This window comes from Mesoplodon densirostris, chromosome 9 (genome assembly GCF_025265405.1).
Source record: "Mesoplodon densirostris isolate mMesDen1 chromosome 9, mMesDen1 primary haplotype, whole genome shotgun sequence".
Lineage (NCBI taxonomy): Eukaryota > Metazoa > Chordata > Mammalia > Artiodactyla > Ziphiidae > Mesoplodon > Mesoplodon densirostris.
Genome location: NC_082669.1, coordinates 61,654,924 through 61,673,534, shown reverse-complemented (window position 1 = coordinate 61,673,534; position 18,611 = coordinate 61,654,924). Strand labels below are relative to the sequence as shown.

The following is an 18,611-nucleotide window of genomic DNA, read 5'->3' as shown; positions in this document are numbered from 1 at the left end:
TAAGAGGACATCTTCAGTCAAATATTTAAGTTTATATTACTGTTACACATCTATATCACAGGTTTCCAACCAGTAAATGACAAAAAGGTAACATACCAAATGAAACTGATCCACCTTCGGGATTCCATCCTCATTTGTCTCAAAGTCCTGATTTTGAACAGAGAGCTGTTAAAGAGAATGAGAATGAATAAGTTCCCAGTGTACCAAAATACCGATCCTACAGCAGAGGCAAATCTGGAATTTTTCAGGTTCTAGAGAAAAGAGCAGAGCTCAAAGAAAGCACATTAGTTCTTGCAGGATAAAAAAACTTTCATAATAACAACTACCAAACAGTCCCTGGGGCTCCTAACATATCAATCAGAGTTGATGCACACACTATAAGCACTTTTAATACTTCCTCACTTTATAAGCATATATATTAAAATTTTGTGGCACTCCCATACATGGTTCTACTTTATGTCCACAACCATTTTCTTCTTTCTTCTCATCTCCAATTTATAATATCTTGCTCTGTTTTCAAGTACCCCTGCAAACTGCCTTATATCCTTTCCGGAACAAGATAAGGTATTTAATAAATTAAGGTAAAGTTAGCCAAAAGGAAGGCATATATACACAAGGCTGAAACTCTGGCAAGAGGACTAGATTACTCTCATAAATGGAAGAACTGCAACAAACAGGTGGTACCAGAAGCTATGAGAGTAAACAACACCCAAGGAAGGGCTGTACAGTGAAAACTTTAGTAGGATGTGGGCTAAATCCTTGGGAACACTAAAATTTAACAGATAGGCAGGAAAGAGGAGTAAAAGAAATGCCCAGTCACAGAGGCAAAAGAAGAACTTAGAAGGTATTGTGTCACAGAAAGCAATGGGTAAAGTAATTACTGTGGATATTTTTTTCCTGATAGATCAGACTTAACCGTATTTTTAGGCTAAAGGAAAGGTGAAGAATAAAAAGAAAAGAAATAGACTAAAGATACAGTGAAAAGAGAAGAATGGTAAAAGTGAGGTATTAGAACAGGAGAGAGAATGGGGTCAAGGTCACATGCAGACAGCTTGCACTAGAGAAGGAGCACTTTAATTCTCTGAGATAGGAGTAGAAGACAGAAGACCAGGTAAAGAGGTGACCAGTTTGTAGACAGAAGCACTGAAATTTTATGGAAATCACATATATGATCTCAGTTTAAAAAAAAAATTAAGAGGCAAGGTCTACTGAAAAGAACGGGTATAAGATTTAGGTAGGGGCTTGAGGAAAGCAGTAAAAGGTTTAAAGTAATCGTTGAGGGAAATATGAGAATGAACTGACTGTGGGCAGGTGAAAGGACTAAAAGAAAGCACTGAGGACCTAACAGAAGTAAGACTGATACAGTGGTGACATTCTGCAAAAGCATTCAGTTCCCAAGGTGTTCAAGGGGTCCTATTCCATACCAGTCTTCCCTCTTAAAATAAAATCTGAATAAAACATAACCAACAAACCTAAGAAGACTCTGAAAAGTGGAAATAAGAAGCTAAAATGGAAATAAGAAAGTGAAGTGGCTAGGAACCTTGGGATCTAAGAAATGACACAATGGTGAATTCCCTGGGTTTTATTTCTGACTCTCCTATATCTCACAATGGATGCTAGAGAAGCCTGAAACCTAGAAATGGCAAGAGCCACAGACCAAAAGAGCCCCAAGAAAAGCCAGCTCCATCTAGCTAAAGGACTGTGAACAGGGTAGTCTAGAAGAACAGAAAACCTTTTTGGTAACAGCCTCTACTCCAGCCAAACACCAAAGGAAAAACTGTGTCAGCGGGGCTGAATGGGGAGCTGAACTCCCACTTCTCTGCTGAACTCCCACCCGTACTCATCAGCAAAAGGGCAGAACAAGGTTGTATGTGATGGCACTAGTTGGCAATCTACTCCAAGGGGTACTGTCAGTGGGACCCAGTGGAGAGCTATCTTCTACTACCACTCAGCAGCAACAAAGTGGAAAAAGCAGTGTGAGGCAGTGTTAGCCAGCACTCTATTCTTCCCTCTCCACTCCCCAAGTGACAGGAGGACCCAGTGGGAAAGGAAACTTATACCCTCACCAGGTAGCAACAAGGTACACAGAGGTGGAATAAGGCAGTAGTGAAGCAGTAACAGTTTAACACTTTGTTCCTCCTGCTCCCTGCACTCAACAGAGAGATGAATTTCCACTCCCAACCATCAGGAACGAGAAGAGGCAAAGTAGTATAAATCAGCATTCCACTTTTGCTGAGGTGGTGTCAGCAGAGCTCAATGGGGAGCTGAAGATCTAAAGTCATCTGAAACTGTACACTATACCTAAACAAGGTAACTGTCTTCAAAAAAGGAAGATTAAATAGGATGCAGAGTCTCAGAACATAATACCCCAAATGTTCAGGCTACAATCAAAAATCACATGTCAAGTTTAAAACCAACAAAATCTTAAATGACAAAAAGTCAATCAACAGAAGACATCAACAGGACACAGATGCAAGGATTATCTGACAAGGATTTTAAAGGAGCCATCATAACAATGCTTAGAGATCAATTAGAAGCATGCATGAAAGAAAAAACAAATAGAAAGTCTCAGCAAAGAAGACAAAAGACATAGAGAAAACCAAATAGAATTTTAGAAATGAAAAACAACAGAACAACAGAAATAACTCACTGGATTGGCTTAACAGTAGAATGAATATGACAGAGGAAAGCACTGATGAAACTGAAGATAGAAAAACAGAAAATATCTGGATTGAACAACAGAAAGAAAATGAACACAGCCTCAGGAACCTGTGGGACAATAACAAAAGATCCAAAATTTGTATCATCAGAGTCTCAGAAAAAAAGGAGAAAGAGTGTAGGACTAACAAAATAGTTATATGAATAACAGCTGAACCAAATTTCACAAATTTGCTAAAAAACATAAACAAATTGAAGAAACTGAGCAAACCCAAAAGAGAGTAAACCCAAAGAAATCCGTGCTAAGACACATCATAATCAAACTTCAGAAAACTAAAAACAAAGAAAAGTATTAAAAACAGGTGGAGAGAAACATCACATTACCTATAAGAGGAATAATTATTCAAATGACAGTGGAGTTCTCATGAGAAACCATGAAGGCCCAATGAAAGTGGCACAGCATTTCTGAAGCACTGAAAGAAAAGAACTATAAACCCAGAATTCTGTATGCAGCAAAAAATGATGAACAACACAAGAAATGAAATTAAAAATTCTCTAGAAGGAACCAATAGCAGAATAACTGAGGCAGAAGAACAGGTAAGTGACCTGGAAGATAAAATAGTGGAAATAACAACCACACAGCAGTATAAAGAAAAAAGAATGGAAAGAATTGAGGACAGTCTCAGAGACTGCTGGGACAACATTAAACATACCAACATTCGAATTATAGTGGTCCCAAAAGAAGAAGAGGAAAAGAAAGGGTCTGAGAAAATATTTGAAGAGATGATAGTTGAAAACTTCCCTAACATGGGAAAGGAAATAGTCAATCAAGTCCAGGAAGTGCAGAGAGTCCCATACAGAATAAATTCAAGGAGAATCATGCCAACACACATAGTAATCAAATTATCAAAAATTACAAAGAGAAAATATTAAAAGCAGCAAGGGAAAAGAAACAAATAACATACAATGGAATGCCCCATAAGGTTAACAGCTGATCTTTCAGCAGAAACTCTGCAAGCCAGAAGGGAGTGGCAGGACATAGTTAAAGTGCTAAAAGGGACAAACCTACAACCAAGATTATTCTACCCAGCATGGATCTCACTCACATTTGACAGAGAAACTAAAACCTTTACAGGCAAGCAAAAGCTAAGAGAATTCAGCACCACCAAACCAGCTTTACAACAAATGCTAAAGGAACTTCTCTAGGCAGGAAACACAAGAGGAGGAAAAGACCTACAAAAACAAATGCCGAATAATTAAGAAAATGGTAATAGGAACATACATATCGATAATTACCTTACATATAAATGGATTAAATGCTCCAAGCAAAAGACACAGACTGGATGAATGGACACAAAAACAAGACCCGTATATATACTGTCAACAAGACACCCACTTCAGACGTAGGGACCCACAGACTGAAAGTGAGGGGATGGAAAAAGATTACTCCATGCAAATGGGTATCAAAAGAAAGCTGGAGTAGCAATTCTCATTATCAGACAAAATAGACTTTAAAACAAAGGCTATTACAAGAGACAAAGAAGGACACTATATAATGATCGAGGGATCAATCCAAGAAGAAGATATAACAATAGTAAATATTTATGCACCCAAAATAGGAGCATCTCAATACATAAGGCAAATGCTAACAGCCATAAAAGGGGAAATGGACAGCAACACAATCATAGTACGGGGCTTTAACACCACACTTTCACCAATGGACAGATCATCCAAAATGAAAATAAATAAGGAAACACAAGCTTTAAATCACACATTAAACTAGATGGACTTAATTGATATTTATAGGACAATCCATCCAAAAACAACAGAATACACTTTCTTCTCAAGAGCTCATGGAACATTCTCCAGGATAGATCATAACTTGGGTCACAAATCAAGCCTCAGTAAACTGAAGAAAACTGAAATTGTATCAAGTATCTTTTCTGACCACAACGCTATGAGACTAGATATCAATTACAGGAAAAAACTGTAAAAAATACAAACGTATGGAGGCTAAATATGCTACTAAAAAACTAAGAGATCACCGAAGAAGTCAGAGGAAATCAAAAAAATATCTAGAAACAAATGACAATGAAAACATGATGACCCAAAACCTGTGAGATGCAGCAAAAGCAGTTCTAAGAGGGAAGTTTATAGCAGTACAATCCTACCTCAAGAAACAAGAAACACCTCAAATAAACAACCTCACCTTACACCTAAAGCAATTACAGAAAGAACAAAAAAACCCAAAGTTAGCAGAAGGAAAGAAATCATAAAGGGCAGATCAGAAATAAATGAAAAAGAAATGAAGGAAACAATAGCAAAGATCAATAGAACTAAAAGCTGGTTCTTTCAGAGGATAAACAGAATTGATAAACCATTAGGCAGACTCATCAAGAAAAAAAGGGAGAAGACTCAAATCAACAGAATTAGAAATGAAAAAGGAGAAGTGACAACTGACACTGCAGAAATACAAAGGATCAGGAGAGATTACTATCAGCAACTATATATGCCAATAAAACAGACAACCTGGAAGAAATGGACAAATTCTTAGAAAAGCACAACCTTCTGAGACTGAACCAGGAAGAAATAGAAAACATAAAAAGACCAATCACAAGCCCTGAAATTGAAACTGTGATTAAAAGTCATCCAACAAGCAAAAGCCCAGGACCAGATGGCTTCACAGGCAAATTCTATCAAACATTTAGCGAAGAGCTAACACCTATCCTTCTCAAACTCTTCCAAAATATAGCAGAGGGAGGAACACTCCCAAACTCATTCTACGAGGCCACCAACAGCCTGATACCAAAACTAGACAAAGATGTCACAAAAAAGGAAAACTGCAGGCCAATATCACTGATGAACAGATGCAAAAAACCTCAACAAAATACTAGCAAACAGAATCCAACAGCACATTAAAAGGATCATACACCATAATGAAGTGAGTTTTATGCCAGGAATGCAAGGATTCTTCAATATACAGAAATCAATCAATGTGATACACTGTATTAAAAAACTGAAGGATAAAAACCATATGATAATCTCAACAGATGCAGAAAAAGCTTTTGACAAAATTCAACACCCATTTATGATAAAAACTCTCCAGAAAGTAGGCATAGAGGGAACCTACATCAATATAATAAAGGATATATAAGACAAACCCACAGCCAACATTGTTCTCAAAGGTGAAAAACTGAAACCATTTTCTCTAAGATCAGGAGCAAGACAAGGTTGCCCACCCTCACCAATATTGTTCAACATAGTTTTGGAAGCTTAAGCCACAGCACTCAGAGACAAAAAAGAAATAAAAGGAATCCAAATCTAAAAGAAGAAATAAAACTGTCACTGTCTGCAGATGGCACAATACTATACATAGAGAACCCTAAAGATGCTACCAGAAAACTGCTAGAGCTAATCAATGAATTTGGTAAAGTAGCAGGATATGAAATTAATCCACAGAAATCTCTTGCACTCCTATACACTAATGATGAAAAATCTGTAAGAGAAATAAAGGAAACACTCCCATTTACCACCATAACAAAAAGAATAAAATATCTAGGAATAGGGCTTCCCTGGTGGTGCAGTGGTTGAGAGTCCGCCTGCCGATGCAGGGGACATGGGTTCGTGCCCCGGTTTGGGAAGATCCCACATGCCGTGGAGCGGCTAGGGCCGTGAGCCATGGCCGCTGAGCCTGCACGTCCGGAGCCTGTGCTCCGCAATGGGAGAGGCCACAACAGTGAGAGGCCCACATACCACAAAAAAAAAAAAAAAAAAAAAAAAAAAAAAATATATATATATATATATATATATATATATATATAGGAATAAACCTACCTAAGGAGACAAAGACCTGTATGCAGAAAACTATAAGACAGCAGTGAAAGAAATTAAAGATGATACCAACAGATGGAGAGATATACCATGTTCTTGGATTGGAAGAATCAATATTGTGAAAATGACTCTACTACCCAAATCAATCTAAGGACTCAATGCAATCCCTATCAAACTACCACTGGCATTATTCACAGAACTAGAACAAAAATTTTCATAATTTGCATGGAAACACAGAAGACCCCGAATAGGCAAAGCAATCATGAGAAAGAAAAATGGAGCTGGAGGAATCAGGCCCCCTGACCTCACACTATACTACAAAGCTACAGTAATCAAGACAGTATGGTACTGGCACAAAAACAGAAATATAGATCAACAGAACAGGATAGACAGCCCAGAGATAAACCCATGCACACATGGTCACCTTATCTTTGATAAAGAAGGCAAGAATATACAATGGAGAAAAGACAGACTCTTCAGTAAGTGGTGCTGGGAAAACTGGACAGCTACATGTAAAAGAATGAAATTATAACACTTCCAAACACCATACACAAAAATAAACTCAAAATGGATTAAAGACATAAATGTAAGGCCAGACACCATCAAACACTTAGAGGAAAACATAGGCAGAACACTCTATGACATAAATCACAGCAAGATCCTTTTTGACTTACCTCCAAGAGAAATGGAAATAAAAACAAAAATAAACAATGGGACCTAATGAAACTTAAAAGCTTTTGCACAGCAAAGGAAACCATAAACAAGATGAAAAGACAACCCTCAGAATGGGAGAAAATATTTGCAAATGAAGCAACTGACAAAGGATTAATCTCCAAAAATATACAAGCAGCTCATGTAGCTCAATATCAAAAAAACAAACAACCCAATCCAAAAATGGGCAGAAGACCTAAATAGACATTTCTCCTAAGAAGATATACAGATTGCCAATAAACACATGAAAGGATGCTCAACATCACTAATCATTAGAGAAATGCAAATCAAAACTACAATGAGATATCATCTCACACTGGTCAGAATGGCCATCATCAAAAAAATCTACAAACAATAAATGCTGGAGAAGATGTGGAGAAAAGGTAACCGTCTTGCACTGTTGGTGGGAATGTAAATTGGTACAGCCACTATGGAGAACAGTATGGAGGTTCCTTAAAAAACTAAAAACAGAACTACCATATGACCCAGCAATCCCACTACTGGGCATATACCCTGAGAAAACCATAATTCAAAGAGTCATGTCCCACAATGTTCATTGCAGCACTATTTACAATAGCCAGGACATGGAAGCAATCTAAGTGTCCATCGACAGATGAATAGATAAAGAAGATAGGGCACATATATACAATGGAATATTACTCAGCCATAAAAAGAAATGAAATTGAGTTATTTGTAGTGAGGTGGATGGACCCAGAGTCTGTCATACAGAGTGAAGTCAGAAAGAGAAAAACAAATACCATATGCTAACACATATACATATATATGGAATCAAAAAAAATGGTTCTGAAGTACCTAGGGGCAGGACAGGAATAAAGACGCAGACACAGAGAATGGCCTTGAGGACACAGGGAGAGGGAAGGGTAAGCTGGGACGAAGTGAGAGAGTAGCACTGATGTATATACACTACCAAATGTAAGATAGCTAGCTAGTGGGAAGCAGCTGCATAGCACACGGAGATCAGCTTGGTGCTTTGTGACCACCTAGAAGGGTGGGATAGGGAGGGTGGGAGGGAGACAGAACAGGCAGGGTATATGGGGATATATGTATACATATAGCTGATTCACTTTGTTATACAGCAGAAACTTTATAACACTGTAAAGCAATTAATACTCCAATAAAGATGTTAAAAATAAAAGAATAAAAAACAATGTACATCCCCTAATTTAAGAATATACTTTATTGCTAAAAAACGTTAACCATCATCTGACATGCTGGGTTGCCACAAATCTTCAATATATAAAAAACACAATATATGCGAAGTGCAATAAAGTGAAGCACAATAAAACAAGGCATGCCTGTATTAATAGTTCATTCCTTTTTATTGCTGAGTAGTAGTCCAATGAATATATAGCAGACTTTTTCCATTCATCTGTTTATGGACATTCGGGTTGTTCCCATTTTTTGGCTCTTACAAATAAACTGTCTTTGAATATTTTTGTACAAGTCTTTGTGTGGACATATGCTTTTATTTCTCTTGGCTAAATACCTAGGAGTAAAACAACTGGCTCATATAATAGGTATATGTTTAACCTTTTAACAACCTCCAAGTTGTTTTCCAAAGTGGTTGTTACATTTACATTCCCCTCAGCAATATGAGAGTTCTAGTTGCTATACATCTTGGCCAACAATTGATGTGTTTAATATTTTTAATTTTAGACATTATAGTGGGCATGTGGTTGTATCTCATTTTGGTTTTAATTTGTATTTCCCCAATGACTAATGATATTGAGAGCATGTTTTCACATGCTTATTTACCATCTGGACATTTTATTTGGTAAGTGCCTATTTAAATATTTTGCCCATTTTTGAGTTGTCTTCTTATTATTCAGTTGTAAGAGTTCACTGTAAGCTGGATAGAAGTCTTCTGTCAGATATATGTTTTGCAAATACTTCCTCCAAGTTTGTGTATGACTTGCCTTTCATTTTTGTAACAGTGTCTTGTGAAGAGCACAATTTTAAATTTTGATGAAATCCAAATTATTTTCTTTTATACTTGATGTTTTTTGTGTCCTATTACAAAAAATCTTTGCCAAACTCAGTAAGATTTTCTCCTGTATTTTATTCTTCAGTTTTAGAGACTTAGGTTTTACATTCTGGTCTAATATACATTTAGAGTTAATTTTTATACACTGTACAATGAATGAGTCAAAGTTTATTTTTTATGTACAGATATCCAATTGTTACAATACCATTTGTTGAAGACTATCTTTTCCCTCATAGAATTGTCCTGGCACCTTGGTCAAAAATCAACTGACCATATTTTAGTGGGTGTTATTTCTGCTGTCTCTATTCTGTTCCACTGATCTATGTCTAACTTTACATCAATATCACACTGTCTTGATTTACTGTAATTTTATTGTCTTAAAATCAGTTAAAATCCTCCACTTGTATTCTTTTTCAAAATTGTTTTAGCTATCCCAGATCCCATGTATTCTCATATAAACTACAGAATCTGATTGTCAATTACTGTCAAAAAAAAAAAGTAAGCCTAGAAGGAGTTTTGTTGAAATTGTATCAAAACTATGACCAATTTGAGAACTCACATCCATACAACACTGATTCTTCCAGTCCATGAACATAGTGCATCTCTCCATTTATTTACACCTTCTTTAGTTCCTCTCAACAATACTTCTGTAGTTTTCAGTATATAGATCTTGCAAGTCTTTTGTCAATTTAGCTTTAAAAGCTCCATATTTTTTATACTTCTGTAAATGACTGTTTAATTTCAATTTCCTAGTACATAGAAACCTAATTATTATACTGACTTTGTATCCTGCAACCTTGCTAAATTTGTTGGTTTTAGTAGCATTTATGTATATAACATTCATAAAGATTTTCTATATAATTAATCACATCATGTACAAATAAAGATGGTTTTACTTCTTCATTTTCAAACTGTATGCTTTTTATTTCATTTTGTTGCCTTATTTGACTGATTAGAACCAGGATTAGCAAACTACAGCCTGTATGCCAAATCCATCCCACTGCTTGTTTTCATGCAGCGTGCAAGCCAAGAATGGTTTTCACATTTTAAAATGTTTAAAAGAAAATCAAAGAATACTATTTCGTGACACATGAAAATTATATGAAATTCAAATTTCAACATCCATAAATAAAGTTTTATTTGAACAGAGACACTCACTCATTTATGTACTGTCTATAGCTGCTTTCAGGCTAAAGCAGCAGAAACCATATGTCCCACAAAGCCTGAACTATTTACCATCTGGCCACTTATGAAAAATTTTGCTGACCCCTGGGCTAGAACCTCCGGTACAATGTTAAACAGAAGAAGTGAGAACAGACATCTTTCCCTTGTTAACACTTAATCCCTCATATTTCACAGGAAGAATGGGTTTAAACCATGGATTAGAAATAGCTATTTGGTTTACACTCAAAGCAGGAACTTTTACTCAAGGCTCATTTAATATCATTTAATATTAATTTTCCATATATGCATGAATTACTTCCAGATTAATACAGGACAAAACCATCCTCACTGTTAATCTTGACTTCAATAAAACTAAGACAGTAGCATGCTATGTAAAACATATTATCAAGCCAATTTTTAGAAAGTACACAACAGATGATAAGAAGTACAGCTGACTCTTGAACAACATGGAGGTTAGAGGTGTCGAAGCTTGGCACAGTTGAAAACCCGCATAGAATTTATGGTTGGTCCTCCATATCCCTGGCTCCACTGTATCCACGCAACCATGGATGGTGTGGTACTATAGTATATACTACTGAAAATGAAACTGCACTTAAGTGGACCCAGGCAGTTCAAACCCATGTTGTTCAAAGATCAACTGTAGAGCAACAGTTTTATGACAAACTTTTAAAAACAAGTGGGAAGAAATTTTTTTCTACTAAAAATCTACCACTATTTTTTATTCAGAGTAATATACTGAGGAAAGCCCCTTCAAACCATCACTTTCTATACTGAAATATATATAAATAAATGACTTATCTGTTTCAATAAAAAAAATAACATACCCACAATAAAAGGCAGCCATAAGCATATAAGTCAGAACTTGGAGAAGCAGGTTTTCCCATTTTCAATTCAGGTGATAGCAAACTCAAGTCACCAACCATCATGTTCACTGAGGCTCGCTGATTCTACAAAAACAGTAGGTTAAATATTTTAAAGGCAACACAGTTGAGGCAGCATTCTGTGAAGTAATCTGCATTTAATCAACACAAAAAATATTCATTTGAAATATTTTATTCTCTCTTGCTTTCAAATATTTTTACCTAATTTCCACTATTATAAATTGCTCTTAAAATCAGTCTCATGAAATTAACAGTGAGACTATGGTTACATTTCACATTGTAGATTCCAGCAGATTAAAAATTAAGAACCAGTGATTCTTTAAGAATTTGGTGCCCTTTTTTAAAAAAACACACTTCATAAGGGCTAGAGGCAGTGCTGTTTTCTAATTCTGAAAATTCTAAATAACTTCTAAAAACCACAAGTTTACAAAGTACTTCCTTACTGACCATTTTCTAAGTACACCATTTCCAATGTGTCAAAGGATGATGAACGACACAGAACATGAACCCTGGATTCAGACAAACCTTGACTGCAATTCCCACTCTGCCATTTATTTGCTATGTGATCTTGGGCTTTAACCACTTTGAGTCTAAATTAATTAATTTGTAAAAAGGAAATTAATTTATTTGTAACTACTTTACAGAGTTATTGTAAAGGTAAAGGTAATCAGCACAATAATTACCTAGCACATATCACTACCATCATTATCCTTGCTCCTCAGAGTGTGGTCCAAAGACCAGCAGCTACAGTATCACCCGGGAGCTTGTTAGAATTACAAAATCTCCATCCCAGAAATGCCGAATAAAAATCTGCATTTTATGTACACCTGAAACATATAGTATCATATACTAATTTTACCTCAATTTCTAAAAATTGCATTTTAACAAGATCCCCAGGAGATTCACATGCAGTATGAAGTATGAAAAGCAATGCTCTTGACTACAGTCTACTTTTCAAATTACCCTTCCTGATTAGTACTTCAATCTGAGAGCAGGGTGAAAAATGCAGCAAAAGCTGAGTTTAATCAATATTTCAAAGTAAATAATTTTAAATAGAGATTAAAAACAATGTTTTGTTGGATAATAACAGCTGACAAATCAGTATAAAACAGGAAGAATTCTTTGGAGTCGTATCTATAGTTGTGCAAATGGCATGTTCAAAAGGTAAACTAACCAGGATCCCTATGAATTGAGAACTTTTTAAAATTCACAGTTCAGTTATTTTTCTTAAGATGTTATCCTAATTTTCAAATAAATAAACATAAAATAAACATTTCAGCAAATCTACTATGTATAAATCCTCTATAATCCAGCATTTCATTACAGTTTTACATTTTCTCTTCTTTTTGAGGTACCACATGAACACCACTGAAACTGTATACAGACAGGTGGCATTATCCTATAACTTGCAGACGACCAACAAATAAAGCATTATGGGGACTTCCCTGGCAGTCTGGTGGTTAAGACTTTGCCTTCCAATGCAGGGGGTGCAGGTTCGATCCCTGGTCAGGGAGCTAAGATCCCCCAGGCCTCGCGGCCAAAAAAACCAAAACATAAAACAGAAGCAATAACTGTAACAAATTCAATCAAGACTTTAAAACAATGGTCCACATCAAAAAAAATCTTTAAAAAAGATAAAAAAGCATTATGACTTTTACTAGTCAAAAGAGAACTCCTCAGACAATAAAATATTGGCAAGGATGTTGAGAAACTGGAATCCTCATACATCGCTGATGAGAATGAAAAACAGTACAGCCACTTTGGAAAACAGTTTTGTTCCTTAAATGGTGAAACACAGAAGAGTTACCATATAACCCAACAATTCCACACCCAAGAAAACATATCTCCACACAAAAATTTGTATACTGATTTTCATAGCAGCATTATTCATAATAATCAAAAAGTGGAAGCCCAAATGCCCACAAACTGATGAAGGTAAAAACAAAATATGGCATATCCATACAACGAAATATTATTTGGGCATTTTTAAAAGGGAATGAAGTTTAGACACATGCTACAACATGGATGAACCTTTAAAACATTACGCAGAGTGAAATAAGTCAATCACAAAAGGCCACACGATTCCATTTATAGGAAATGTCCAGAACAGGCAAATCCATAGGGACAGAAAATGGATTAGAGGTTTCCAAGAGGCTGCGTAGAGAAAGAAAGGGGGAGTAACTGCAAACCGGTATGGGGTTTCTTTTTGAGGATGATAAAAAATGTTCTGGGGCCTCCCTGGTGGCGCAGTGGTTAAGAGTCCGCCTGCCGATGCAGGGGATACGGGTTCGTGCCCTGGTCTGGGAGGATCCCATATGCCGCGGAGCGGCTGGGCCCGTGAGCCATGGCCGCTGGGCCTGCGCATCCGGAGCCTGTGCTCCGCAACGGGAGAGGCCACAACAGTGAGAGGCCCGCATACCGCAAAAAGAAAAAAAAAAAAAAAAAAATGTTCTGGAATTAGACAGTGGTGATTGATGCAGAACTTTTTGACCATATTAAAATTAGTAGTGTATTATACACATTATGATATGTGAATTATATCTCAATAAACCTGTTATTTTAACAAAGAGAACTGCTCCCTCGTGACTATTTTTTCTTTTTTGCGGTACATGGGCTTCTCACTGTTGTGGCCTCTCCCACTGTGGAGCACAGGCTCCAGACGGGCAGGCTCAGCGGCCATGGCTCACGGGCCCAGCCGCTCCACGGCATGTGGGATCCTCCCGGACCGGGGCACGAACCCGTGTCCCCTGTATCGGCAGGCAGACTCTCAACCACTGCACCACCAGGGAAGGCCCTCGTGATTGTATTTTGAAATTGCCCATTCTACCAAAAAGAAAAAAAAAAAAGATCACAATATGCTCTTTAATTGTCTGATTTTGTTATTCCCACAAACTGCCTCTTCTGAGGTAACATGACACCAAAATTCATAGGCAATGTCATCAAACTAGAACTTGAATTAAATGGAAAAGTCCAAGCTTCCCAAGTTTCTAAAAATGCCGATTAATCAAAAAATAGCAAAGTATATATATCTAAATTTAATCTATTGAGGGGGAGGGTACCAGTAGACTGGGAGACAGGAGATGGCCACCTAGTTTTCCTTGTGTACTTCCAGCAACTAAATGTTTCTTGATGAATTAACTAACTAATGCTAATGTTGTCAATGCCATTGACTGTAATTTCAGGTTGCTCCTAAGACTTACGATTAAAAAATATAATGCACAACTTTAGAAACTCTTGTTTCAGCACCTACCTGATAACACATAATTGCTTACACTACATGACACACCTTAACTGAAGGCAAAGGTCTTATAATAAATTACCATACGATGTAAAAGTGCTGAACTACTGACTAATAATAATAAATAATACTAAATGAAGTCTAGAATTTATTTATAAAACCACTATATTTTACCACAGATTTGGTGAAGTCAAAATCTCCAACAATTCCATGTTGACGGTTTAAAGCAAATACATTGTTCTGATGAAGTGATCCATGAATTATGTTAGCCTTGTGCAATGTATGCAGGCCCTGGGCAACACCTTTCATGACCTTTAAAGCTTCCTATAGACAAGTACATACAAAAGAAGTCAGGAAGTAGACAAATCATTTTAACAGCTGAACGTTTTCTCTAATTAAAAGACTTTTTCAGAAGTGACTAAGCTTCCTCCAAATGAAACTTTAAAAAGAATACAGCATAGAGAAAGAATTAAAGGACAGAAGTCCTGATTATGTAACTGGTAATACCGTGTGGTGTCTGTGTGTGTGGGTGTGTGTGTGGGTGTGTATGACTTAGAGACTACAGTCTCTAAGAAGACTTGGATTACAAATAATGAGCAGAAAGCACCTAGAAAAGAAAAAGAGACTGAAATAGTGTTACTGGGTAATCTGGGCATCCTTTATTGTTATTACTAATTAAAATTTATGATAGAAATTAAAGCTATTGCTTAAAACTTATAATACCAAGTGCTATACTACACAATTTACATACAGCACAACTTAATAGCTATAAGGATAGGCTTTGGTGCCAAAAAGACCCAATTTCCAAGTCCCAACTCAGCCACTGGATGAGGGACCCTGTGCAAGTCACATTAATCTCTGTGAGCCTCATTTTTCTAATCTGTATATAATGGGATAACTCATATCACAGGGCTGATATGACAATTAAACAGAATGAGTCAAAATTGTACACTGTATAAAGCATGTAGTATATCCTTAATAAACTTTAGATGTTATTTTTCTCATTTAATACATCCATGGAAATAAGGTTTTTTACTTACTTCTAAAGTTAAAGGCATGCTGGACTGAATAGCACTCAGGTTTGCCCTAGGATAGTATGGGACCATCAGATAAGCCATAGGATCAGACTGAGAAGCAAAACAGAGAACGAGAATCAAGAACGAGAATCTAAGTGAAAAATTCTTCAATATATTTTTAGTATACAATGACTGTACAAAATAACTTTTCTGGAAAGAATTACTTCTGTGCTGTGCAAAAGTTTTTAAGTTTAATTAGGCCCCGTTTGTTTAGTTTTGCTTTTATTTCTTTTGCCTTGGGAGACTGATAGGAGAAAATATTGCTACAATTTATGTTAGACTGTTTCTTCTACATTCTCTTCCAGGAGTTCTATGGTTTCATGTCTTACATTTAGGTCTTTAAACTATTTTGAGTTTATTTTTATATATGGTGTAAGGGAATGCTCTAATTTCATTGTTTTACATGCCCAGCACCACCTTTTGAAAAGACTGTCTAATTAAACTTAAAAGCTTTTGCACAGCAAAGGAAACTATCAACAAAATGAAGACAACCTATGAAATGCGAGAAAATATTCACAAATGATGCAATTAACAAGGGGTTAATATCCAGAATATACAAAGAGCTCATACAACTCAATATCAAAAAACACCAAACAATCAAAAAATGGGCAGAAGACTTGAATAGACATTTTTCCAAAGAAGACATACAGATGGCTAACAGGTACATGAAAAGATGCTCAATATCACTAGTTATTAGAGAAATGTAAATCAAAACCACAATGAGGTATCACCTCCACCTGTCATAATGGCTATCATCAAAAAATCTACAAATAACAAATTTTGGAGAAGATGTGGAGAAAAGGGAGCCCTCATACATTGTTGGTAGGAATGTAAATTGGTGTCGCCACTATGGAAAACAGTATGGAGGTTCCTCAAAAAACTAAAAATAGAACTACCATATGATCCAGCAGTTCCACTCCTGGGTATATATCCAGAAAAAACAAAAAAACTTATTCTAAAAGATACATGCAACCCTATGTTCATAACAGCACTATTTACAATAGCCAAGACATGGAAGCAACCCAAATGCCCATCAACAGATGACTGGATTAAGAAGATGTGGTAGATATACAATGTGATATTAGCCATGTAAAAGAATGAAATACTGCCATTTGCAACAACATAGATAGAGAATATCATGCTTAGTGAAATAAGTCAGAGAAAGACAAATACTATATAATATCACATATGTGGAATCTAAAAAATAATACAAATGAATGTATATACAAAACAGAAACAAACTCACAGACATAGAAAACAAACCTGTGGTTACCAAAGGGGAGAGGGAAAGTGGGAGGGACAAATTAGGGGTATGGGATTAACAAATACAAACTATTATATATAAAATAGATAAGCAACAAGGATTTACTGTGTAGCACAGGGAATTATACCCATTATCATGTAATGGAATATAATCTGCAAATATACTGAATCACTATGCTGTACATTGAAACTAACACAATCTTGTAAATCAACTATATACTTCAATTTTAAAAAAATTAAAAGGAATTAATTACTTCTCTAAAGCTTGGAGCTAAAACACACTTTAAATAAAATGTTTTCTGCAAGAGATTAGCATAAAAACTTTACCTTACACAAAAATAGGAATATCAATGGTAGCAACCCAGACTCTTCTTTAGCTTCTCTCCAAGCGCTGTGATACGCGGCTGCTCTCTGAATTACCCTGGCTTCTGTGTCGACATCCACAGAATAGCCCTTGTACCAAAAAAAAAAAAAAAAGAGGGATTGGCAATTCCAAGATTAAAAATCTCACTCTAATTATATATCATTCCAACTTAAATTAGATTTTTATATAAGTTAAAATATATCTAAATTTATTTTTTTAATTGTAAAAGTACTTTTTCTATCTGCTTTAAATGATATGATATAGAAAGAAAAGAACATTTCTACCAGTAGCTTAATATACACTCTACAATATGCACTAAGGCCAAAGTAATTATCCTACTATCATGATTAACAGTTTTCCAGGTCAATGAAGAGAAGAAATCAAAGAATAGAAGACTGTGTTGGCAAAATAGTTGAGATTTCAAAGAGAAATGTAAGAAAAACAAGAATTTTAAAAGGCTCTTGGCTAGAATGTAATAAGTTCACCCGAAAAAAGGAAAGCAAGTATATTCTATTAAAGACATACATTATTTAGGGAAATGAGAGAAACTTTAAATTCAGTATTAGTTCTGGCAACCACACTGGAAGCATAATCATCATATCAGTCAATTCATATAATTTAGAAAATAAACAGTGGGTCTTTACTTTCCTGAAAAGTACCACCATCACTCCCCTTTGTACTTCTGAATCTCTCACAAGTCCAAAGAACTTAAACTTACCTTTAAAAGAATTATCTGTCCGTTAACCTCAGAACATACCAAAGGACGCTTCCTGCTAAGTTCCTTCATGGGCTCAGCATCAAGAAGATCCCTTTCCAAGCTCATTGTAAGAAGACCACCAGAGTTCTAGGCACAAGTTTTTGTTACAGTTGAAGAATCCAAATAATCCCAGCACTTTTAAATAATCAACAAAATTAGTTACATACTATTAGATGGATTGGACATCAACCCTACTGGAGACATCAATAAATAAAAATATTTAAAGTTTCATATTTTTTCTATTTCCTGGCTCTTAAACTCCCACCCAAAATGTAATGACCATACATTTAATCATTGCAACAGCTCTCTAACAGATTCTGAAGATGACTAGAATGAACCAGACGTGCTTCCAAGGGACCCTGATGTTTACTTGGAAAACTTCATGTGTTTCCTAAAAAATATTAAAATGATGACAAATAAAAAGGGGACTGTACAACGGGAATGAGATGTCTAAAAATTATGACTACTGTGAACTCTAACACCCCTGCCTCTGAAGTGGAATCCTCAAAAGTGAAAATGGCTTTTAAATAATTTAACTCTACTAGGTATTTCTGCTACTTTTTAAAAGGAATAATTTTTTTGCACTAAAACATGACTATCAACATTTTATTTTTTATTTTTTCTTAAATTCCATATATATGT

At 35.8% G+C, this 18,611-nt stretch overlaps 1 protein-coding gene across 2 annotated transcripts in view; it reads right to left on the bottom strand.

Moving 5' to 3' along the window:
- The window catches only part of STK31 (serine/threonine kinase 31), a 79,231-nt gene that overhangs the window by 15,811 nt on the left and 44,809 nt on the right, over nucleotides 1-18,611 (bottom strand). Inside the window, exons 17-22 of one of the 2 annotated variants that reach the window (XM_060108380.1) lie at nucleotides 17,931-18,056; nucleotides 17,176-17,301; nucleotides 15,550-15,636; nucleotides 14,684-14,833; nucleotides 11,215-11,337; nucleotides 97-165 (exon numbers count right to left, since the gene is read on the bottom strand). In XM_060108380.1, the coding sequence (XP_059964363.1) occupies nucleotides 97-165; nucleotides 11,215-11,337; nucleotides 14,684-14,833; nucleotides 15,550-15,636; nucleotides 17,176-17,301; nucleotides 17,931-18,056 (681 nt within the window). The remainder of the gene's footprint in view (nucleotides 1-96; nucleotides 166-11,214; nucleotides 11,338-14,683; nucleotides 14,834-15,549; nucleotides 15,637-17,175; nucleotides 17,302-17,930; nucleotides 18,057-18,611) is intronic. The other variant, XM_060108381.1, reaches the window with a different exon arrangement.